At 38.7% G+C, this 25,015-nt stretch overlaps 1 protein-coding gene across 1 annotated transcript; it reads right to left on the bottom strand.

Annotated features, from left to right (window-relative positions):
- Window positions 1-1,066: 1,066 nt before the first annotated feature.
- On the bottom strand, window positions 1,067-24,481 carry TET1 (tet methylcytosine dioxygenase 1). Its single transcript, XM_010178304.2, has 7 exons — window positions 21,958-24,481; window positions 20,646-20,736; window positions 19,922-20,015; window positions 6,564-6,772; window positions 5,425-5,575; window positions 1,677-1,766; window positions 1,067-1,216 (listed from the first exon to the last, which is right to left on the bottom strand). The coding sequence occupies exons 1-7, from the start codon at window positions 24,440-24,442 to the stop codon at window positions 1,067-1,069; spliced, it is 3,270 nt and encodes a 1,089-aa protein (XP_010176606.2). The 5' UTR covers window positions 24,443-24,481.
- Window positions 24,482-25,015: the final 534 nt, after the last annotated feature.

Below are 25,015 nucleotides of genomic sequence, written 5' to 3'. Positions count from 1 at the left end.
GTGAATTCCAAGACCTGCTTCCATATGCTAAAGTAATGGACGTTTGCCAAACATAAAAGCACAGAATTAATATTAAACAATTGCTCCAGTAATTTCATTGATGCCACATACAAATGCTAAACACTAAGTATGTGTTTAAATGCAGCATTTTATTGAATCACAGCAAAATAATAATTCAATTTTCATTTCCAAATTTAAAAATAGACTGTTTCTAGAGTAGGCAGACACTTTAGATTTTTTTTTCCAGATATGCATCCTTTGATAGAGAAATTATTCTTGAGTGTTACCTCCACTGATGTACAAGAAGTCATTCTAGCTATTTAGAGTTCTGCAATGCTCCAACTCCTACAAAGACAGATTGTCAGTTTTATTTCATCTTTTCTCTTTTGAGATTGTCTTTCTTCCAGACTATCATCTCAGTTTCTAAAAGATCACTTAACTGAGTAATTCCCAACTGATTTTCTCACTAGATGTCCAGCAAGGTATTTGGTACAGTGACCACACCACTCTTTTCATACTGAGATTGAAAAATTATAATAGTCACTCAACTCCACTGTGATACCATACTCTCTACTTTCTGACTAGTAACTATACTAACATGAAGCCGATAAATGCACAGTGCAAGAAAAAGTAAATTTGATGGGAATGGAGCCTGAGGGAGGTAAATTAATAATGAATCAGTTTGGTTTAGCTCTTCCTCTACAGAAGTTTGTACAACTCCTCAGTTAGATAATTACTTGCCTTTGAACATCACACCTCTACTGTGAATAGCTTATCTGTCCTGTGGCCAGTCCTCTCCAAAGGGCCTGGGTGTCTCAAAAGAAGGAAGGTATTTTGTGGGAAGGATCACTCCCATGTCTTTCTTAATCTGTTCTGTAATAAGACGAACTTATATCCTCTGTAGACCAGTAACAAATATATGCAAATAATGTGAGAATTTATAAATGGCAACGGGCAGTTAATTTCATAATACCTTAACAAACTTCATGCAAACGCTCCCACTCAATCAAGCAGCATTTTAAAGCACACAGTAATCACAACAGTAAAGAGTACAAATGAGGAAATGCTAAGTACGTACCACAGTGCTTCCGTTGTGCATGTTGTGTGTGTCCTTATGGGCATGGGCACAGAAATCTATGCAAGCTGTTACACCAGAGAAAGGCCTACCGTCCTTGGATCCAAGCCGACAGTCTGGGCCCATGTGTTCATTTTCCACCTGAAAGTAAAAATAAACTACAGGTACTTGGGACTGAAAGTGAGCAACTTGGAAGCCCACGAGCCACAACCGCACTTGTGATTGAACAAATACAGTCAGTAAGAATGATCGTAAAGCATGTATTTTCCTATGAAACATACAACTTTTAGGACTGGATGTCAACAAGATAATCAGTTTGGCCAGAGTCAAAATGTCTTTAAAGAATAAAAACTTTTCATTTAGAGTATTATCTCTAAGCCTTTTACATGTGCACAGCTCAAGGCATAATTAACCAGCTGAAATAAAAAAGGTGCAATATTTTAAAACTAGCCTAATGAAGTAACAGTTGTAAGCAAGCAAGGGAATTCACCACATCCACAAGGTCTGCAGCTTCTACCCATGGACACACTTTGGGGTTTCATCTTGTTTTCAAATTATGCTGCCTGTTCAGAGCTAAACTAGTTGAATGTCACAGACCTACCTGATTCTGGAAAGCTTCAGGAGCAAGCTTTTTATAAACCGGAGCCACATCAGTAGCTAAAGTTTGCAAATTATTTTCAAGAAGTTCCTCCTGCAGAGAAAGGCAACGTTCAGAGTGCTGTAATTTGCTTTAAAAGAATCTAATCCAGTTTAGAGGTGCCTGAAAAGTCAGCAAAGCTAAGAAAGTCCCCCTCTACCTCTATTTTATTCATCTGACTTCTGTTCTGCTGCATTTTGTCACCAGCCATAAATAAGCCTGCTTTTCCACGACTGAAATACCAAAGTTGTTAAATATAAGTCAACCAGATAACAATGGAGGATATCTGCTAGGGCAAAGAAACCCAACACACAAGGAACCAATTTCTGCATCCTTTCCCCCTTTCAATACCTAGACAGTCAAGGAATGAGGTACGTTCCATATAAAAAAAGAGAAGTAACATCTAGGAGAGCAAAATCATATCACATGCTGAGTGGAGATGGAACCCCAGGTCTTCTTTTAGTGTTTTGCTTATGGGGCCTTAATTTGTGTTGATACAGCCCTGCTGAAAGACTCCTAGGTTTCCACCTTCTTTTTCTTTTAATCACATGAGTAAATCTCAACAGCACTTAACATTAATTTTTAAAGAGGTATGTTTCTAACATTGCAACAGAACTCTTATCAGTAACATTTGCTAAATATTTTGTCTTTGGAGGTGCAAAACTCAGGACTTTATGGAAATATCTACCAGATTAGAAAGTAATATTCCTTTCCTTGGGGTAAGCCATATGAACATGGAATCAGCTAGGCGGGCATCTATGGCAATGTAACATTTAAGCTCTTATTTATAGAAACAATCCCTAAATTCTTTTCCCAAATTTTTTTATTTTCCAGGAAAATCACCAACCAGCTAGGGAAGAAAAGGGTGGTGACATACTCCCTACTTTGTTTTCCTCCAATGACCAGGCTTTGAGAGAAAACTGCAGCTTCAGCTTTGCATACTGTATAGTGGCAACAAAAAATTTTTGTTGAAAAACAAAAACAAAAACAAACCAAAAAACAAAACCCCAAACAACACTTATCATCATATGGTGTAAACACCAATGAATGTAAACCTATAAGGATACTTTCACATTTTTCAGTGTAATGTTACATTACAAAATGATACTGTATTTTTAACTCTTACTGTAGCCAGTTTATCAACAGTTGATTGCTATCACAAGTTTTTCTGAGCTGCACTGAAGGTAACATCCTTAATTATCTATCATCCTTAATTATCTATCCTATGTACTATAAGGTAACATCCTTAATTATCTATCCTATGTACTATTCTTACCTAGGTGTATTACACTCTTAACCTCATCTCACTCCATCCAGTGCCTCAAATGATCCAAATCTCTCTGGATTTCAAACTATCTTCTTCATTTGCTCTACCTCCTAGCTTTATGTCATCTGCAAAATCATCAACATCCAGTATTCAGCTAAAAGAAGTATCTGCTAAAAAAGTTAATGACAAAACCAAATGAAGAGAAAAATGATTTACCAGTAATTGCACTTCTTTGAGGTGCACTGACAGCCTGCACGCACACTGCAAGTGCCCAAGCACCACTGCTGCCTGCAGCTGGAGGGCTTTGTACAGTGGCAGCCTAAGGGCGCACACGTTTCTCTTGCAGGCAAACACAGCTGCAGAGTAGCTGTCTGCCGTGCAACCCTCATCCACTCTCAACTGCAGAATCCAAAGAGGCTTTAAAACAGCTTCCATGGAAAAGGGAAGATAAGGGAATGCGCTTTTAGATCACATCTCTAGAGAATGTCCTGGTTAAGTAATCTTCTCTAAGATAACTAAAGGCAACTGCTTTTACACTGTGGTAGAAGGCAATCTCCTCCCAAAATCTGCCAGTTACCTGTCAAGCGAACAGGCCATGCCAGACAGCTCTCATGGGAGGGGTATCATTTCTAGATGCTGCTGTGAATGCTTGACTAAGTATCCGAATGGAGCTCAGGGTGGCCATCTCCCAGACTCCAAGGAAGTGATGCCACCAACAGAGCTTGAAGTCTCACAGAGCGTATTCTGATCAAAGACAGATCTATTTGAGCTCTCTCATTAGAGATCTGTCACACTCTAATATTTCAGCAGACAGTACATATGAAGGTCACCACTTTTGTTGAGTCCCCAGCTACTGTTATTTAGAACATTAGAAACCTACAGAGAAAACACATGCACAGAATGCTCCACATACAGCATTATGCAGGGAGAGAAAATGGAAAAAAGAAAAGGGGTGGGGGGGGGCCACAGAGAATAGAAAGGGACAAAGGAGAAGGAACAGGATTCCTAAAAATGAAGGAATGCCCAATAAGCATGTTTTTCTATTAACTGAAAATTTATAAAACAAATTCCCTCTTAGACAAGCAGGACTACTTCCAGCTTGTACTGCCTTAGTCATGTGTTCAGTGAGCAGGGCAGAAGGGCTGTGTGTGCTCTGTGCTGCTGAGGCAGAAATCCCCCACTTTAAGCACTACTGAAGTTAGTGAAGACCCACAATGTGAGTAGACAGCACAACTCAGGAGACTGAGGGTTTTGCATTCGTGCACATATGCATAAAAGATGCTTCGTCAACTCTTTCAGGAAAAAAATAGGACTTGGGAGGAATATTTAGCTCTAGTGAATCAAATGACACTCTGTCTTACAAGAAACAAAGTTTCACATCATGTGCACACACATGTGTAAATTACACTTTAAAAAAATGCGATACTACCTCTGCTACTCTCTGGATTTCAACCAGCTAGGTCTTTCCTGTAGCTGGCAGCAGAGGAGCCCAGAAAACTGGTGGCAGGGTAATCCAAACAGAGAACTAGGTAACTGACTGCCCTATACTCTATGTCTCCTAAAGCACGCCAGATGAGATAGTAAAAACATGATACTTTCATCTAGGAGTTCCACAGGGAAGTGGGGTTAGAGACATCTACAGTCAGAATAAAAGGCACTTTTGAGTTACCCTGAAAAACACAGCAGAATATCGTGCATCAGGCAGCAGTTAACAGTTTACAAAACCTTTATTCCTTCTTCATGAAAGTATTTCCAATGGAAAAATCTAATTTGGTTAGTTTGGTTTCGTTTTGTTTTTTTAGAGGATTGTTACTTCACATAATCCATCACTGTATTTTCCCTGCTATTTCAGCTTTATGTCTAACACTAACAAACTTGAGCAGAAATTACAGTATCATTTAACTGCATCATATTTAGTGCACTCATTCCTTCACAAGTGTTTAAAAAACATGATGTCCACAGAAAAATAAGTTTATTCTAGGTGGCAGACAGGTTGTTAGCTGGTCAGACAGAAGTGTGAAAGCAGTGCAACCCAAGGTACAAAATTCTCTATGACAAGGCAAAAGGACTGAATCTCTGAGGTGCAGCCTTTGGTGCTTAGAAAAAACCTGCAGCTGTACTTTATACTTACAAAGATTAACATTTCATACAGTTACACAGTGGAGCTAAATAGGTATACAGCAAAAAAAAGCAGTAAAAAGCATTTAAGGATAATTTTAGGGTATTTAAATACATAGTAAATGACACTGAGTTTTCATACAGTGGAAAAATTATAAATACTACAGTTGCAAAACATTTAGTTGGGTGTCTGTGTGATAAGCTATGCATAGATGTGAGAGAGAGAGAAGGGGCAGATATCTGTAGATTTCATTTCTAGTTCTGAAAATCATCAGAATAAATATTTGGAGGAAAAGAAAACAATAAACCAAATAAAATAAATCTTACTTGCTTAGGGTCATCAGTGAGAAGCCTGAATTTCCTGGGGTTTTTGCTTCTGGCAAACTTACAGCCATTGAAATACATACTCCATGAACAGCCAAATGAGAACGACGCTCCACAAGTTTCTGGATCAAGTCCTTGACACGCACAAGTACGACTATGAAAGGAAATAAAGACACATCAAGTCAGCTGACAACACAGCTTTTTTTTTTTCCCTTTTCTTTTTAGATCAATGCTATTTGCTATTTCTTTTATAACACACAGCATAACAACACAGAAATTTATAAGATATATGGTCTAACCAGCTCTTTTCTATTAAGGAAATATTCATGTGCAGAAGACTGACTTTTTTCCCCTCCCCCCAATAAAGACAGTCTAAACTTCCCAGAGTCCCACTTGTGGGAAATACATAACACTCAGTTATAGCTATGTAAATATACCCACGCTATTTTGATTTTGACTTCTCCAGTTGTATAAAATCTTTATCCAAGAAAATACCACTGCTCCTAAAGGCTACCCCAAATCCAACAGTTATTTTGTTCTGTGCAGCAATACCATTAATTCCAAATTGATCTAACTTTTCAGTTGGAACAACTCTACTCAGCCCAACCCCTTGAGAACACAAGCATGAGAGTCAGGTCACTGTACAGCTATTGGAGTCTGTTAAATGGGGGCCACACCAAAATCGGCACAACAGCAGCACTGCTCCAGAGTAGCTCCTCAGTAGTTATTTATCATCTAGTCAACTAAATTACATTCCCCTCAGAGGCATAGAGACAAAGATCCTAATTTTGAGTGTTAAATCTCTTGTTTATTCAATAAAGTCACATATCACCTTCTTAGCAGCTCTTCAGCACGGCCTTGTGTACAAAGGGCACACTGACTGCCTTTGGGCAGCGTGTGCAAAGCCAGAGAGAAGTTCATTGCCACCCCTTTCCCCGGGTGCAGTGTGTACAACTATCACTTACAGCCTGATCTCTAGGAAAAGTCCAGAGCTAAGTTTTATACTGAAATGACACCTAGTGGTTTGTAGTTTTAAATGAGCTTTCCTATATTTATTAGTCGAACTATTGAATTCTCAACGGGGTTTTTTGCAGAACATTCAAAAGGCAACACAACAGTCATTTACTACTAAAGTAACTTACTCTTCATTTAACGCACACCTACGGCTGGTGGGACAGCCGTATTTTCTGAGGCTCTGTGTCAGTTCTTTGTACAGCGTATCAGCCAGGAGATGAGGGATCCCTTCCCAGGCCAGTATGAGAATCACGATGACAGCGGTTTGACAGTGGTGTCCTGCACGCTGACGTACCAAGCACAGCAACTTCTCTTCATCACTACTTCTTCTTATCACCTGGAAGAATAATTTTGTTTATTCTTAGATGAGCACAGGAAACATGTAATGCATTATTTTTCTCTGGGACATGCAAGGCCTGGAAGAGTAAGAAATATTGCTGCCCAGAAAGTGTCCATCAGCAAGCAGGGCTGGAACAGCATCACGCACTGATCTCTGGTGTAGAACATGATTTTGTGTTTCCTTTTTAACTGTAGAAGAAATAGCAGTATCTTTTTACAGGAGAAGGAATATTTTAGGTGTTCTACATAAACAGTAAAGAAGATGGATTAAGAGGAAAAGAACCACTAGAAGGAAATAATAAACCTGAGACAACAGGTCCACTGCAAACCTAACAGTTACCTTGAAAATAATACTGAAAACATCGTCAAAACCCAGAATACAAGTACATAAAAGCACATCACAAAAGCACATATTTACGTAGGTTAGGATGGTTACCAGAGTTACATGTCAGTACATAAAATGGTTCCCACCCTGCAAAGTAACATTAGAAGAAAACGATGAAAATAAACTGTGTTCTTAGAGAAAGAACCAAAGAGATTTTTCAGAACATATCCCTAGATGACCTACATTAAAGTTCTTCAGAATGCTAAAGTTTTTACTAAGCTGTAAGATATACAAAGCAATCTTTGTCAACCTTATCCATAAAAAACAAAGACTAATATGGAACAGTAAAATATACCATTGAAATAATAATAATAAAAAAAGCTAGACAGTCCTACTCCCACATATTTAGGTTTTTATCACAATCTGAAATTAAGTTGCACTGTAAAAAGGCCAAAAAAATGCCTTAAAGCTAGGTAATACAACAAGAAAATAAGTTTATCTGTTCTTCCAATGTGTTTTAGCCAACACAGGCTGTACGAGGTCTCCAACAAAGGTGTCAAGACCCCAGCATTAAGCTTCAAACACATTAGGCCTGGACCTCTCTCATGCACTAGAGGCTAAATCCTCTTCCTTTGCCCTGTCATACACAGGATGGGGACCAGCAAGTCTCTCTTCCTTGCTGCGAGCAGAGGGTGCGCCCTTACGTTGCAGATATTCTCTGCCAGCTCCATAGCAATAGGTTTGCTCAGGACAAGCAGTCGGTCACCCTGGCTTTCCACCCAACACCCTCTCCATCAGCAGAACTCCCATAGACATGTTAGGAGTCACAGACTATGAAAGCAGGAAGGCAATGGAAGTTTCACTTACTATTTGAATACCTCAGTGTCTGAGTTTTCAAGCAGAGTCCCTGTTGGACTGACATCAAAGCATCTCTGTGGCCAGATATGCAGCTGCCATTCATATGTGACCCCTAGTCTGATCAGCTGTGAGTATCTAAATTACGTGAATTCATTAAAAGTGGGGACCAACGTACGCATGCAATTAATCTGCAAATGAAAAGGTTTTCAACAGATGAACAGTTTCAGAGGGAATCTGTGCAAGCTTAGCAGGAAGAAGGAAGCTTGAAGTCAATTTCTGTCAAGAGTGAAAATATCACTCTCCTAAAGTTCATCAGAGTCTTACACTCAGCCTTAAACTTAATGAGAAAACAAGCAAATGCATCTGAGAAATCATTCCTCAAAAGGAGTCTTGGTTGTGACTGACCAACCAGTATAATATTTTATATAAAGAAAGAAAAAATAATGCAACTCATATGCATTAAAGAATCTATCATGGCTGATATACAATACAGGTTATTCATGTTGGTGTGAGTCTTACATTCCTGACGCAGCACAGTTTCTTCAAGTCAGAAGAAGAATTTAATTTTGTTACTCAGCACGAAGGGTGAAGCTTTTACTACTTGTTTTTTTTTCTGGTTTCTAGGCATTGCAACTTCCAATGAGGAAATCTGTTACCTCTCAGTTCCTCGGTACAATACCAGGTTGCCCCTTTTTGAGTTCTGATAAAGTTCTAAACTGGAAATACACTGTTCAGGAAAAATGACAAATGGACAAGAAGGAAATTTATAGTTTTCTTTAACACCACATTTCCCTGGAGTTAAACATAGCTGGAATTTGCTTCATTATGCATGCAGTAGAGAATGCAACACTCATTACACCCAAAAACATCTTCCAGTCCATCATCTTTTAGGCCACAAAGGTAGCTAATGGATCTATTAGTTGTCTGAATTTAATTTCTGTGGCTCTTAAGAGGTTACATCGTATGCTCATCTGACTAATACAGCTGGAGTGCGCCTGTCCTTTTGTTGCCAGAGATAAGGCACTTCTCTCACCTGACTCTTATGGTCTTAGAAGAGCACAGCTTGCACCAAAACAATGAGGGTTTCCCCGGGCCCGCAGACAGAGCTGGAGCTGTGTTGCTGTTCCTATATAAACTGACAATGCCCCTTCACACGCTATGGCTGACATTCTCAAAGCAGCAAGAAACAGCCTCCCTTTTGTAATAGTAATAAATCCACAGCCGTGCCACATTCAATACACAGAAAAGCACATTTGAGCAGGACAACTGAAAATTCTAGAATAAATTCAGCCAACAGAAACACCATGTCATTCCTGATGATTTAACAATTTTTCTAGTGGGAGAAACTGCCACTGCACTGCTTGACTTGGTGACTTCTTGGTTACACTAACACTGATGTAACTCCATTCATTTCCAACTTCTCATTTGTTTTCCAGTGCCCAACTACATCAAATAAATTTTTGAACTCTACAATAAGTTCTACGTATACTGCATTATATGTGTACACATACTAAGCAAAACTGACTGCATTTGCTTTTGTTACTAAACTTGTGGTTATCTGAGTAATGGGTACAATCCAAAATATGACTACAAGCTGTGTACCACTTGTTGAGATTTTGCCCAATGTGCTTACAGATCTGATTTCTTACTGGTTTTCTAAGTAAGGGACATAGTAAGGCTTTAGTTAACTGATCATCACTTCAATTACTCTTTAGCCATCTCCAGTTTATTTCTTTATTTCTATTCCAGTTTCTGCAGCTTGAAATTACTGGGGATGGTTCTAAAAATCTTTTCTCCCTTAAACATCCCCAAATCATACAGTGTTTTAACCAACTGTCCCCCCACCCCACACCATTTACTTTATTGAAATATTACACTTATTAAATTCATACAACAGCAACACCATCTTAATGATGTCATCAGAAGAGTAGCATTTATAAAATCTTCACCTATGCTTTAGTTCACTTTTTTCTTTTTTCAGTGTGCATTTTACAGTGCCCCCCTCAGTAAGAAAATGGAATCAGTGTACTGTCACAGCCACAGAGAATGACAGTAATACAATTGATTAATCAGTTCTTAACACAATAATTTTGAAAGTGTATTTATTTGCTATTGCAAGTTTGCAAATGTAATTCCCAGTGCATTTACATTGTTTACCTATGAAACACTGAGATGCCAAATACTAAGTTAAATATGCAACAAACAGAGCAAGCCCCTGAATGAGGAAACTCAGACCGTGAACAGTGCACAAATCAGCTGGCAAATCTTGTCTCCAAAAGTTGTTGGTACTACTCATAGTTTCTGTCACTTAGGTAACAACAGTGATGAAGTAAATAAATTAATACTTCAGTTTGTTTACTTTCAGTCCTTAATGTATTTAAAAGGAATGAAAAAAATAAACATTTGTTAAGTGGTGGAACTTTAAAGCAAACGTTTTGAAATGGAAGAATAAAAACTTCTCCCCCGCAACTACTTTTCCACACAAAATAACCACACCTTCTTAGTGACTCACATAGAAAAATACTATAATCAACAAAACAGACTTGTACTAAGTTTGTAAATGCCGTTATCGTCATCTTTTTGCAGGTATGTAGGGACAGATTATCCCTGAACACATTTTAGCAAGCAGTAACTGCCACCAGTACTGAGTACTGATGATGAGTACATCAAAAGATTCCCACATTAACAATGAATAATCTGCTTCAGCTGCAACACAGCACTTCTGGAAAGCAACAGACCTGACAAACTCCCCCACAACGCTTGACCAATACCTATGAGCCCTGTTCTGCACTCACAGTGACTGGGCATGGAGTTCCACACTACCCGCTCCCCCACCTGCTTGCTAACATAACCATACCTAGGACAAAATGAAATGCGACACACCTCCTTCCAAACAGCTTTCCTACACACATGCATATTTGGACACACAATACCAAAAGTATCATCCTTGTAAGCTGATAATTTGGGCAGGATGCTTATTTATTTTGATAATTTTCAAACCCAAGTTCTGTATATCCTTCCTGTGCTGTAGTTGTGCTCCCACCCCTACTGCTTCTGTACCATGCCTGTTCTGTGTTACTATGGCTATCCATGGGTTCTTGTTTATCTGTACATCTAAAGAAAGGCAACAATTCAAGCCCAGATATTCCAAATAGCAGAATCTGAGAATACAAGCAAATCTTCAAAGTGAGCCACAGCCAACCAGGTACGACAGAAATATAATCAACAGCCATTATGGCCACAGACCACAGCTAAATTTCTGTTTCTACAAACCACAATGGTAGAATTTAACCCAATTTTCTTAACAGATAGCATGAGCCAAAAGCTAGAATGTATTTACTGACAAGGTGCCATAGGCTGCAGAATTTGCTCTAGCAATTTAGCAACAAGTTATGGGGTAAACAAGAGGAAAAGTTAGTTTTTCACTCCCTCACATACAAGGATAGCAAAGAGACAGAAAGCAATGCTAAGAATTAAAGAACTGAAGAATACAAGTGCAGGACAAGGTCAGAGGAGTGGATTGTCCAGCCTTGTCCTGGTTCTGACAGCAACTAAGAGGAGTTGCCTAGGGATGAGTAAGAAAGGCACTCAGATGTGGAGATGCTTCTCAACAACTGCCAGGCACCTTCCAGCCACCTGCCAGCAGCTCAGTGGACGTGCTCTCTCCCAGCTTTTGATGGATTTGCCTTCTGTGCTTTGTTCACTCACTTCTAAACCTATGCAGCATTTTACCATCCACTATATTCCTGGGCAAAGCTTAATTCCAGACTATGGGAAAGAAAAAACACGACGTTTCTTTGCCCTGAGCTCACCCCTTGCTAGTGCCCTCTATTTTTGATATAGGATGAGACCATGAATAACAGATTGCTATTCAGCTCTCCATCACACCAAAGACCTGAGAGCCTTGCTTTTTCCCCTTCCCTCTCTGCCAGGCTGATGAGTCTGTACCACTACCTGTCGTTCCCAGTTCTGCTGTGCTTTCTTAAGTTGGGGGACCAGAACTGGACAGTATTCAAGCTTGGGGTGCAGCATGCTTTCTCACAGAAGCATATGTTTCATGTTTTCTTTATTCTTCTCCAGTAGCTCTCACCAGTATCTTTTGCTGTTTCCATCACTGCTGAACACTGAAGCTGATATCTAATGAATTATTATCCCAAGCAGTAACACTGAACCTAGTGGCCATCACTGTGCATATGAAACCACAACACTCTTGTGTGTTGTTTAACTTTATCAAGTGAGTTTTATCTATCATTTCAATGGCCATTCATTCCGGATCACAAGTCCTTCCTGCTCTTTGTGATACGTGCCCCGCCTCTTCATTGTCCTGAACAACTTTCTACCATCAGCAGTTTGTCACCTCAGTGTCTCACACTTTTTTCCAGATCATTTCTCAATGTATTGAACAGCATCAGTAAGTTATGCTATCAATAAAACCTGCTTCAGCTGTCCAAATGCTTGAGTTCTACTTACTTGAATTATTTCTTTTAGATTGTTGAAGCAACTGTCTCAACCCTTGGCAGGAGCTCTAGAACAAGGAATAAGTACACTGTGAATAAAAATTACTCAATGTCCTTAAACATAAGCCAGTCTATCTAAATTAGCACGTACATGACCTATGTAAGTAACTGAGAGTCAGACTGCGGCAGCTCAGCATACCAGATGCTGAATTACCACATGAATGAGAAGTTACTTTCCAATTTAGGATCACCAGAATAGTTATGTTAACTTTAACATGATATAAACCAGACACCATTAACAAACAGTAAAAAATTTTGATTGCAAGTTAAATTCACTGCTATAACTTACTGGATTTAAAAAAAATAATGGGACCAACAAAAGATTATTTTAAGGTGTATTTCATCTCCACGTGGTTTCACTGCAATATTCCCTCCAGCCCATTTTGAATTTCTTCACTAAAATCACTATGCCTCCTTTGCAGGGTTTCAGTAGTTGATGTTAAAGTGAGAACACAGCTTGACTGTTCACTGTGATTTCCAGACTCATTTAGAAGAGTTTGGCTCCAAGTTTTCTAACCTGCAGATTTTGCCACTGCGCACAGCCCATGTATGGAGCCCTCTCTACACAGGATGAGATTCTCTGCTAAACTACAATTCCATAATAATTTACGTCAGTGCAAAGTGAGAGCATGGGCCTGTTAAAAAACCCACTGCTGTTCTAGCAGGTGATGCTGCGTAACAGTCAGCAAGAGAAAGAGATGTTCTCATTTGCCACATAAGTCAGTCTGCCCTCCTTTTTCCTAATTCACCCCTACACACACACACACATTAAGCAACATTTTCTTACTGGAAAAGGTTATAAACTTTTATTCTTAGCATGTCTAAGAAATATTAAAACAGAAGTAAGTTCCACTTCCCTAAATTCTCTCTTCTCAAATACTATCAGACTACATCAAAAAAGTTAGCCAAGAACAGTTACCATCAATCACAATACCATGAAGTCACTTAGCTATTTTTACAGCAATATCACTGAAGTGTGATACCTGCAATTATCTGCAAACACCTCTTTGAAGGTTTTCAGATACAATACTGGAAGCAGTATTGTACAGTTTACAAATGAGCAAACTGCAGTATAGATAGGTTAAATGATTCTTCTATAATCGTGCAACCAATACTGCAGAAATGAGGACAAAATTCAAGCCTCAACTCTCAGTGCCCTCTCACCCTCCCTACTCCCTCGACATTCCCTTTCTGTTCTGTTGCAATGGTAAACTGCACTTGTATGATATGGATGACAATAAGAAACTACTCAGTTTGTTCAGATATCCCATTTGTTTAATTAAAGCAGTGATAACAGGAACTTAAATGTTTGCTTTTTTTATAATACTTACCTTAACATAAGCTTTTTTGTTTCATGTTTACTCTATTAAAATATTTTAGTAGTTCTTCACAATATTAAAACACTTTTATTTACTTCAGAAACAATGTAGAAGTTTCTAATAATTTTGAATGTCAAAGCACTGCAGTACTTAAGAACAGCTTTACTATGGATAATGTTACAAATATTTTAGTCAAAGATAAACTCCTCCAATTCTGTATTTAGTAGGTCTGTCTCCTAGCAAACAATAAAACGCCTGCACAGCTATAGTACCTGCTACACCCGCTAACTTAATGTATTACAACATTATGGCAAGAAAGTGATGCTCCAATACAATGTTGTCCAAAAGATGAACAAAACCTCCATCACCCACCCTCTCCATGTGCCAAAATTAATTTCCTAATGAGAACAGAATTTAATCATAAAGATGGTTTAATAAATGAAAGAAAAGCTTGAAGGAAAGTAAGCTGTTTAAAGCAGAATGGAGCTGCACTTTCCACTTAAACCTGTGGCCAGGGGACAGTCAGCCCAGGCAAATTTATTTTAAAGCCCTTTTCAAATATATTTCAAAAATTCCCCACTCTATGCTGCTCCAAATAGCACAACAGCTTCACTATCCCCAAGCTAACAGGGCCGCCCCAGACCTGCTGACCATCTCACTGCCAAGTGGGACACAGAGAAATGAGCATCAGAGTCTGCTTACAGGTGCCTGACTTCCCGATAAAGTGGTCCCTGACAGCTTGGTCAATTAGTAATGATCATCCACTGCAAAGTACCTTGGTCATTCATCAGTTCATTTTCTTTAATAAATTACACATCTCTTCTAATACTAACAGTAAATTATAAGAAGAGAGCCTAGAAACTGAAGCAACTTCTCAGTTTTCTTGCTTTTTTGATTCCCCATTTTAACCCCTTTCTCAACTCAAGCTAAAGTAGCAAACTGAAAAAAATAGTCTTCTCTGCATCTGCAGAAGAATCTATTGTTATTAAGGCTCATTCAGCACTCAACAAATTGTAGTTTCTGGCATTTAGCTACAAATTCTTATTAGTTCAATGATCTATAAAATCTTGGTTGTAACAACGGGTTATCTAAACATTACTTTTTAAAAACTGATTAATTTCAGTGACTAATATTAGGTACAGGTCCATACAGGACTAATTTCAAATTTAACTATATTTTAGAAGTATTTGTAATTGGGTTTTTTATCCATTTTTAGCCCACACCTACTTTTTAATTATTTATATATCCTACTAATATACAATCAACACTACAGAAAAGATACAGAAAGATAATAAAGATCTATCAAGTTATAAATATAAAACCCAAAAAAGGCAGACAGTAGAGAAGTGAAAGAGTTGAGAAACTACTAACGAAAGGCATAAAAGCCCCATAACACTGAATTTTCAAACAAATTAGGGCCACTAGCAGCCTAACAGAATCTGAAAGGTCAACAGGTCATCCAAGTTTAAAAAAAAAAAAAAAAAAAAAAAAGCTCAGAGAAGATAAGGCTCCAGATGCAAAATCCAATTCTGCTGTGTTCACAAACAAGAAGTTTGGGAAGACTCCTATGTCAGAAACCTTCTTCACAGGGGACAGACACAAGGATTTTTTTTCTGAAGTTAAAGCCGTGACAGAAGTGGTTACAGTTACACAGCGACACACACACACACACACACACACAAAATAAAAATCTCCAAAATCAAACAACCATCCCCCCTACCAAACAGCAGCACTCTGCCAAGTTCAGATGACATCCACTAAAGAAACTCAAGGATGAAACAACTGAAGCATTAAATGCGAGTGCATTGTGTTCATTTATAATATATTAGTACCAGAGGACCTGAAGATTACCAAGAGGATACTGCTTTGTAAAAAGATCCAAGAAGTATCTTGATTCACTGATCACATGAGGTGGTGATTTATCTTAGTGAAACCAGGACATCACATTAGCCTGGTATCTGTGTGGGTCAAAGCAGTGATCACACAGGAAAGTGTGATGCACAGGCAGCCAAGTCAAATAAACTTTTCTGAAGCGAAGTCACAGCTCAGTCATACTGCAGGTCTTTCTAGATTTCCAAAAGCCATTCAGTAAGGTCCCTTAGTAAAGGCTCTTAAAAAACTCTAATGTGTCTTGGGACAAATCAAAAGACCACACATGAATAATTGGTGAAAAGACAAAACAAAGGCTGGTATGTCTCCAATGGGAGCTCTGTAGAACTGTGTTCAAAAGCTTGTGCTCTTCAGCATGTTTGTTAAGGGTAAATAAAAGGATGATAACATTTGCTGATAACACCAAGCAATTCAGAGTAGCACAATCTGCAAACAAATGCAGGAGAAGTTCATAATGCTGTGTGGGCAGCAAAATGGCAGATAAAATTCACTGTAGATGTGCATATTTAATACACATGGTGAAAACAATTCTATTTTTAGACAGAGATGGACTCTGAGTTGGCCATTACCATGCAGGAATGAAAATTTGGCATAACGATGATAGAAAGCACTATGAAAATGCCAAATTGCTGCTCTGCAAAGGAGAAAAAGCAAAAACAACTGCTAGGAATTACTGGGAATAGAGCACAAGGCTGAAAACATCATGCCAGCATTTTAACTCCCAGCATAAGAGAACAGGAAGGAAAAGTAGAAATCAAGATGATAACATTTATGAAAGGCAACTGAGCACAAAGACACCACCTCCAGCTCAGGGAACCACAGAGCTATGAATTACTGGAAACTATGCGACTCTTCTGGGAGGCAACTGCCCTCCTCTTACACCTTTCTGCTATCAGTCAGCGCTGGAGACAGGATATCAGCAAGAAGGACCTCTGCCCTGACCTGCCTGTTTTTATCACGTCTTATCTCTTGTCTTTATTCATAGCTGGAAACTAAAAAATTACATTACAACTCTGAATAAAGACAGCAGATAGCAATGACAGCTTAGCTGATCCAAGCCAATGTGCACTGAAACCAGGAGAAGGAACCCACAGGAAATGGGTTTAATCCAGAAAACATTAAGACTGAAAGCTGACCTCTGAGGTCAGTGACATGTATCTTTGACTTCAGTGCAGTAGGATGGTGCCTACAGTTATTCATGAACAACTAACAAATTCATAAATTGTTTCACATAAATGGAGGTAATTGTAATTTACCATCAGACATACTGAGAGCAGGGCAAAAAAAGCCCGCAACACATCCGTTATCAGCTAAAGCGCTGATAAAACAATGGGACCAATATGAGTTAAGTCACTTGTCACTGGCTGGTTATAGGAGATGCACATTAACATGGAACTTTTTATTATATGAATGGGCTACTAAAAATGACAGACCAATAATTTCAGTACTTCAAACTTTTTTCTTTAACTTATTATGAAGAAGTATGATGAACTTGGTTAGACAAAGCAAAAACGCAAAAGGAATCCAAACAGAAAAGAAAGAAGAGCACATTTACCCCAGCGCACGTCACAGAATGCTGTTATCTTCTAATGACACAGTTGTCACCTATGCAGGTATCCACACATTTGAAATCTCTGGCATCACACTATTAATTCCCTTTTTATACAAAAATGAGACGATACAATTTGTGATGCAAAAAAATCAGAGGTCAAGCAGTCTCCTTGCTGCCGCATGTAGTGAAAACAATAGCAAGCTCTTCTTCACTGCACACAGTTTAACTTAGTGGGTGTCAACCTAAGGCTCACACATACAACTACCACGTTTCAAATCCTAGGTACTATCTACTGATCATATTTAGGTTCAGCTAATAGGAGCATTTTTGTCCACATCCAGAGGGACAAAGTATCACCCTAAAACACTAACTATCAAAAAAATACAGAGGAGAGATGATTATTTCTTCTCAAAAGAAGACCAAAAGAAAAGATTCTGCAAGTTTATGGTAACCTGAAATCTAAGAAAGGAAACATCAGCTCCTTTTGGGGAAAGGAGTCTGTCTCAGTAAATGTTTAACACATCAGGCACATTAAGAGAAATGAAGCTACTTAAACAAAAACCATTCAGGAGGGAATCAGTATTATGAAATGCAGTCACTACTAGAAGAAAGTATGGACACAGGTATTTTAGAAAGCCTCCTTTAATCTTAAAACATTTCTAGTGAACCAATAAGAAAATTATCTAGAGGAAACAGGGAAAATTACTTGGGAAAAATAGTTCGGTATGATCCCCAGATACATTCAATTTTTCCTTGTCATTTTTGCTTCGGCAGAGCTCCATTGTGGTGCTCTCATGAGCAAGTCTCCTAGGAGCCCTAAGGGCAATAGCTTGTCCATCTGCAAAGCAGAAATGAGTCTGTCCTAAAGAACATTGTCAATAAGTAAGTGGAAGTCTCCGTGCAGCTGAAAGAACCTTGAGAGTGCAATTATCAGAGAGCACAGAAAACTTTTTCCATATGCTTTCAAACGATTTTCACAATTATGTGTCTTTGGTCATAGCCAAAACCCAAATTTGCTCCGTTACAAGGATCAACATTAGCATTGCCAGTGAAAAGTTAATGCAACACATTAAGAATACCAACCCCAAAAAGTGGATTTTATACAGCATGAAACAGTTCTACAGAGGAGATCTGAGTGATTTCCTTCCCTCTTTTGTATTGAACAGTCACACAGTAACAGTTAGCAGACTTGGAAAAGCATTCATCCTCTTTAGGTCTGAACTCGCACACAGAAAAAAGTCACTGCTGCATAAAATGAGACTGGAACTTCAGTTAAATGAACATGAAGTTTACTCTCGCAAACACTTCACATGCAGAAATGCGAAAATCTAACTAACTGGAGAGCAGCTTCCCATACCTTAAAACAGACTTTTCTGTATGTATTCAAATGTTTTCTGAATGTCATATTGTACACACATGTTGGACACTACAGCCGTGCAGATATACAATAAAAATCTATCATTTCTGTTTTACATAAAAGACAGTATGTTGATACTGGCAACAGAAAAATCAAGGTTAAGAGTTAGTTTTAAATTACTTCTTCCTTTCAACTGCTCACAACTATTTCCAAGGTAAGATTTTTAACTCCTGTCCCCTGTTAAAACTGAGTGTTTTAAGTTGAAACAGTGAGAAAAATAATTCCATTCTTTTTGGGTCAGTTGCTTATGAAATCAGTTTTACCATCTTTTTTTCTTGGATGCTGACTGAATATTATCTGAAGCAACATGCACATATGAGATTCCTTTCTGAAAAGTAGTTTTTGTATTGAGTATGAAAAACACATTTTGACTGTTCCAAACATAAGCAGTAAATGTTTAGCATGCAATACCATTCACGTACAATATGTAATAACCTTATTTTTGTCATGTAGTTACAAATGCTAGTCTACCAACTGTACAGTCATCATCATTTTTTCAATGAAGTCTGAAATTCCTAAATACAGCAGTATTTTTTTTTCTTTTAACAATCAAGTTCTTTTATTATTTTCCAAAACTCAGTTTACAAGATTTCCAGTCTACTTTTTACCTCCCTCGGTGGTTTCAGCAAAGATTAAGGACAATCAATTCTTTCCAAGCTCTCTCCTGGAGCTTGTGTCTGTTACATTTCCTGGCTCCTATGAAGCAATGTGAGACAAGACTTTGGTGAAAACTATCACCATAACATTTACATTTCCAAATACTGAGTTCAGTTCCTCAAAAATAGTCATTAACTCCATGGCATATGAGATTGAACTTCCTCATCCATCACATTCTCTTTTCCTCAGACATTCATACAACTGAGGAGGGCTTTAAAAAATATTACTGGATAGTTTTTCACCTCTCCCAAGCAACCATCCCTTCTTTTCTCTCTTTCACGCATCCCAATAGCATATTTCACTAGATACTCCAACTTTTGGACACGGTCAGGGTCATCTGACCCTTAATTTGGTCAACTCTGCTAGCTCTGTTAAGCATCTCTTTCACACTCATTCAAACCACAGCATAACATACAGCACCACATCCCAAATTAAAAAAAAAAAAAAAATTAAAAAATTGTTTTCCTTAGCTTCATCATTCAGGCAGACTTGTAGATCAGTTAAAGATTCATTAAAGATCAGATCAGATTATATTTAAGCTCAAGGACTACACATAATTTGATATTTAAAAGCCATACAAAACAATTCTACTGCTGTAACACAAAAACTTACCCACTTGGCAATTGGACACCCCTGAGAGCTTTTTCCTTCCTTTCCTGTATAAACCACTACCTCTATTCTTACAGCGCTTCCTTTTGCTCCATACCTGCATTAAAAAGAGCTCATAAGTAAAACAAATTGCTGTAGACCATTTTAAAACAGGAAAGTTGTTCAATAAAACAGAATAACATTTATTTTACTTTACTGAGAACAGTAGAAAAGCAAAATATTTATAATGTCAAAAAATTCTTTTAAATTTAAAATCTTATTTGCAAGAGTGATTTGTGACATCTCTCTCCTGATAACAAGCTTCTGCCACTAAGGAAACATTATTTGGAGAAGAAAATGTTATTCGCATGTCAATCCTAGTGCACTTAGTCACTAATGTGACCTTTCTGTCCAGTTTGCAACCGTTTCTTTGCATGCAGGACACTAGAAAACTCAATTCTGCCAGCTCCTGATCTCTGTCATTCCTATTGACTTCAACGGCACCTAAGAGCACGCTGCACTTGAAATTCAACCCTGAAGTTGCAAGAGCTCAGAACAGACGCATGAGTTTGGAACTGAAATGCTAGTGCTCACCTCACGCACATAGGAACAGAAATCTCTTTATAAATAAGTACTGCAAAAAGTTTAGAAAAACAAAGCTAAACATAGCACCCAATTTCTCATAGCTCTTCTTTCCTGTTTAGACCATCAAAAACACTGTGAACTTTAAATGCTGAATTTTCCTCACCTGTTCTCCATTATTTCTCTCACAGCAGCAACACTTGGTCCTGTCCCGAGGTGTGTGTAATATGGGCCTTCATCTTTCTCTATAATTTGCTCTGTAAGCAGGTTGAAAAAACTAAGTTGGCACAAACTTATTTACATCATTACAAGTAAACTTAGAAATAGTTTACAGAAACATCCTACAAATTATATTATAATACTTAAAATTTGTCCCCGAAATGTAATGAATAAAGAATATGACAGATTTTTCTCCTCAAAGGCATGAAAGCTATTTTATACTCGTTTCCTCCTATTAATCTGCTAGTAGTTTTCCCTTTATGTTATAAAGTAATCCTAATTATAGTAATATTTTGCATTTTTCACAAATTTTCATTACAGGAGCTGGCATGTATTGCCTAAGTAAGCTTCCCAATATCCTAGCTGGTAGGAAAACATGAATTCGTTTTAGACAAAAGAGAATCGAGGAGCAGGGGTGTGAAGTTAACTGCTAGTCGTGCACTACAGAACAGAAAACATAATCCAGGCCTCCTAACTAACACGCTGTTGATTTGGAACATTAAAGCAAAGATGAAACAATCTGCCTGTGTACAATTTGTTGTTAAATCTCCGACTTGTTTTTCCATCTGTACACTCTGATAGTCTGAAAACACAGCACGTCTAACACCATCAATCAAGCTGTATTTGCAAAGTCCTCAATACCGAGTTCGGGCTGACACCTCATCCTGCAGCGCAAACTATTACATGCACGGCCTCACCCGAACTCCACCCTACCTCTCCTCTCTGCCACGAGGGGTGCCTACTAGTCTTTGACACAGACTCTTCAAGGCAAACGGCCATTGGTCGTCAGGACCACCGCTGACAGTAACAAGACCACCCGCAACTATGCCCTGCCACTTACCTAACAGCATTTAGGCAATAATGACAATACACTGGGAAATTTTTACCCAGATCATCTCAGGCAAAAACTAGGTCTAGACATAAAAATCACAATCTGATATACTGCAGATAAATTCACACAGAGCACAAGTCAGCAGAAAAACTCCTTTTCCTCCTGGGTTAAATTTAAGTAGAGAATTTAAACCTGCCAGCTACAATACCAAAAATACTCAATTCTGCTGTGCTTTGCAGGCCCAAAGAACTCCAGACAAAAGTTACAGAAAGGGAAAAAACAATATCCCCCCATTTCCTAAAGGCGAAACACTCATCCTTTTGCAACAGCCAAGGAGAGTGTTAAGTACATTTCCTCACATTAAAGGCCGCAACATGAACACCCCTCCATCTGAAAGGTACAGGTGAAAGGTAGCAAAAAGACTTACCAACACAGTCACAAGATGGCAATTCAGATTGTCCTTTTTTTGTAGGTGTATCTATCAAATTTTTTGTAGGGGTATCGAGAAACTTCATAGGTGATTCAAGGAAACTGCTGAGCGTGTTTTTTGCCGGAGAACACCCTGAGTCGCCTGTGCTCTGTGGGTGGTCAGTACCCAAACTGGTTGATGTCAGAACGGTCACGTCGCCCGAACACTCCATATTCCTGAGAGTTTCAACAGCACCTGGTACCCAGGCCCCACCACAGGGAACGGGCAGCACCTGCGGCTTCAGAGCTGCTTGTTGTTCAACAGCGCCCTGCTGAATATAGGCTTTGTCTTCACTGCGCGTTTCGTTAGCTCTCAGGTTGGACTGATTAAAAGTTTGAGGCAAAGGATGCATCTGACTGACATTTGCTGTTTGCTGTACCTGAGAATTACATTTTTCTGTAAACATCTGTAAGTTTTCACTTGGTCTGTTCAATAAGGATGCTGTTTTGAACTGGGAGACAGCTAGAGGATGACGGGAGGACAGGTCGCTATACTGGTTACGTGCAACAACTTCATTTTTCAGTGGATCGATGCTTAGTGGGTCACTGCAGCCAGCAGTTTTGCTTTGCTCATTCACCACTTCACAGCTAAACAACCTGTCTTTTTTTTTCTCTTGCTGTACCTCAGGTAAACACCTATGGAATTTTATCTGCGTTTGCGGGAGAAACAATCTAGTTTTTTCTTGTGATGCTAAAGTATTTTGATTCAGTGCTCTCTGTACTTTGGTTCTTGGAGATTTTTTTTCAGACGGAGCTATTCTGGAGTCCTGTGGCATGGTCTGACCAAGCTTGTGCAGTTTTGATGATATCCAAATGTCCTGTAACTCACTACGCTGGCATGACAACAGCTCTAGCTGGTTTTGATTATTTTGTTGATAGCGTGCTTCTTGAGGCTTCTTTTTGTGTCTTGGTTTCCATGGTACAGCATTTCCTTTTTTATTTGTTGGTTGTTTTTGCTTTAATAGTAAGGAACCATAATTATGCCTAAAAAATACAGATTCTTTTTTCTGCAACCCATCCTGGGTATACTTTGGCTGCCTCTCGTGTGATATTAGATTAAGCAGTGATGCCTTTATGTCATTCTTCTGCTCTGGATTTGTCTGGTTTGATTCAATTAGCGCTGCAAGTTGAGTTAGTTGCGTAGCTACATCTTCTTCGTCCTGGCTGTGAATTCCTCCTTCTTTAATCAAAGAACCAGCTTCCAAGTTCAAATCTTTACAGGCTGGCTTTTGCTCTAACTGGCCAAGAGTTTCCAAGTTGTTACTTGTTTGCTGGACACTACGTGAAGCATTGCAATACTGTGCAAGGGTGACTGGATCATAATTTTTCTTGGTAGTATATCCTGTAAATGATTTTGCATTAGATGTTAAGTCAGATAAAGTTTTGGTATCTCTTGAGGATAACTGTAATTTATACATCTCGCCAGCCAGATTGGCAGGTTTATCATGCAATTCAGAAACTGAACTTTGGCCATTGTATAACACTGCCTTATTAGGGAGCTGCTTCTGCGAGTGAGCGCAGTGAGCCAAGAGCTGTTGCTCATTCTGTAAGTAAGTGTCTTTGATTTCTTTTAATGCAGAGGATGTGAAGGAGGAGGAGATATCCCTTTTGGAACTATGGAGCAAGGTAGAAGTTGTTTCTTCTGCACATTCGGTACTTTCAGTTTTAGCTGGTGAAGTTGTTTCTAAAGGGGCTTCGGATAACTGTGTTAAAGCTTCAATAGCTACAACCTGCTCTACAGTTAAATTTCTGTTTTTAATCAGGGACAAGAAAGTTGGCTGGAACAAAGAATCCTCATGCTGCGTCTCTGAGTTAGGTACTTTAAAGCCACCCTTCCCTACATGCACTTCCTCTTCAGGCAGTGGAGGAAAACGCGAGCTTTCTTGTAGATCCGAAACAGAACCTGCCTGCAAAACTGACTTATCAGAATCCTCAAAGATGCTGCAAGTGCAGTTTTCCTCTTTCACTAAAACATTTCCTTGTTTTTCTGGGTGAACGCAGCCAACGCCAGTCGTCAGAGTGTTTACTATGTTATTCAGATTGGTACCCTTCGTCCATTGCATACGGGAGGTGCCTGTCAAATCTGTCCTTTCCTCTATGGATACTTTTTTCAGCGAAGCAGCTGCTTCCGGTGGTGAATAATGTAGGGTTTTTATGCCATTTTTGATGGTCTGTGCAAATGGTTTTTTTGGCTCAGCTAACTGACTGGGAGAGACAGCTCTTTCACCGTCTTCAGTGTTTTTCAAGTGTTCGTTGCCTGTCACAGCTCCATGGATATCTCCATTGACATGGACACCAAAAGATGGCTTCTCGTTATGTGTCCACTTCTCTGCTTCTAAGCCTGTCATTCTTTCTTTCTCCTTAGACTGCACATTTTCAACCGGTACTGTTTGGTTTGTTTTCACCCTGTATTTTTCACCATGACCACATATACTGCATTCCATGAGTTCTGGTCTGCGGCCATTTACTGGTTTGTTTTCTAAATTTGCCTATAAAATAATAATAAAAAAAAACTTTGTAACAGCTGTTCAAAAGCATTAAAAATAAGAAGCATAAGGTTTACAGCAATTAAACCCTACTTCGACAGATATAAGAAATATCCTAATTAAATAGGCACAGACATTGGAAAAAAACCTAGAAAGTCATAAAATATCCTAAAGCCTAAAGACCCTATCTGTATTTATAGCTATTTTTCCCCACTGTTGGGGGGGCAGAGGAAGGAAGTGTATGTATGTGGTGGTGGGAGACTAAAGAAATGAACAAACAGATAAAGGACGTTAACATTTAGAATCAGATCTAAGGATTCAATTTTTAATGAATTTGCATAAGCAGATGAAAGCCTCCCTTGAGTTCAAAGCAGGACTGAAATCTAAAGGCTTGTACCACAGAAAGTTTAGCAGTAATTTAGTATAACGATACTGATTTGGCTAGACCAATAAACTGATGCAACACTTGGTTGGACATTCCAGCAGGAAGAGCTGCTTTTCAGGCTTAGTTTCAAGTCCTTAAAAACTGTC

The sequence above is a fragment of the Antrostomus carolinensis genome, unplaced genomic scaffold, assembly GCF_000700745.2.
Source record: "Antrostomus carolinensis isolate BGI_N321 unplaced genomic scaffold, ASM70074v2 scaffold15561, whole genome shotgun sequence".
Lineage (NCBI taxonomy): Eukaryota > Metazoa > Chordata > Aves > Caprimulgiformes > Caprimulgidae > Antrostomus > Antrostomus carolinensis.
Note: the sequence above shows the minus strand (reverse complement) of the source record. Positions and strands in the feature narration are given on the sequence as shown.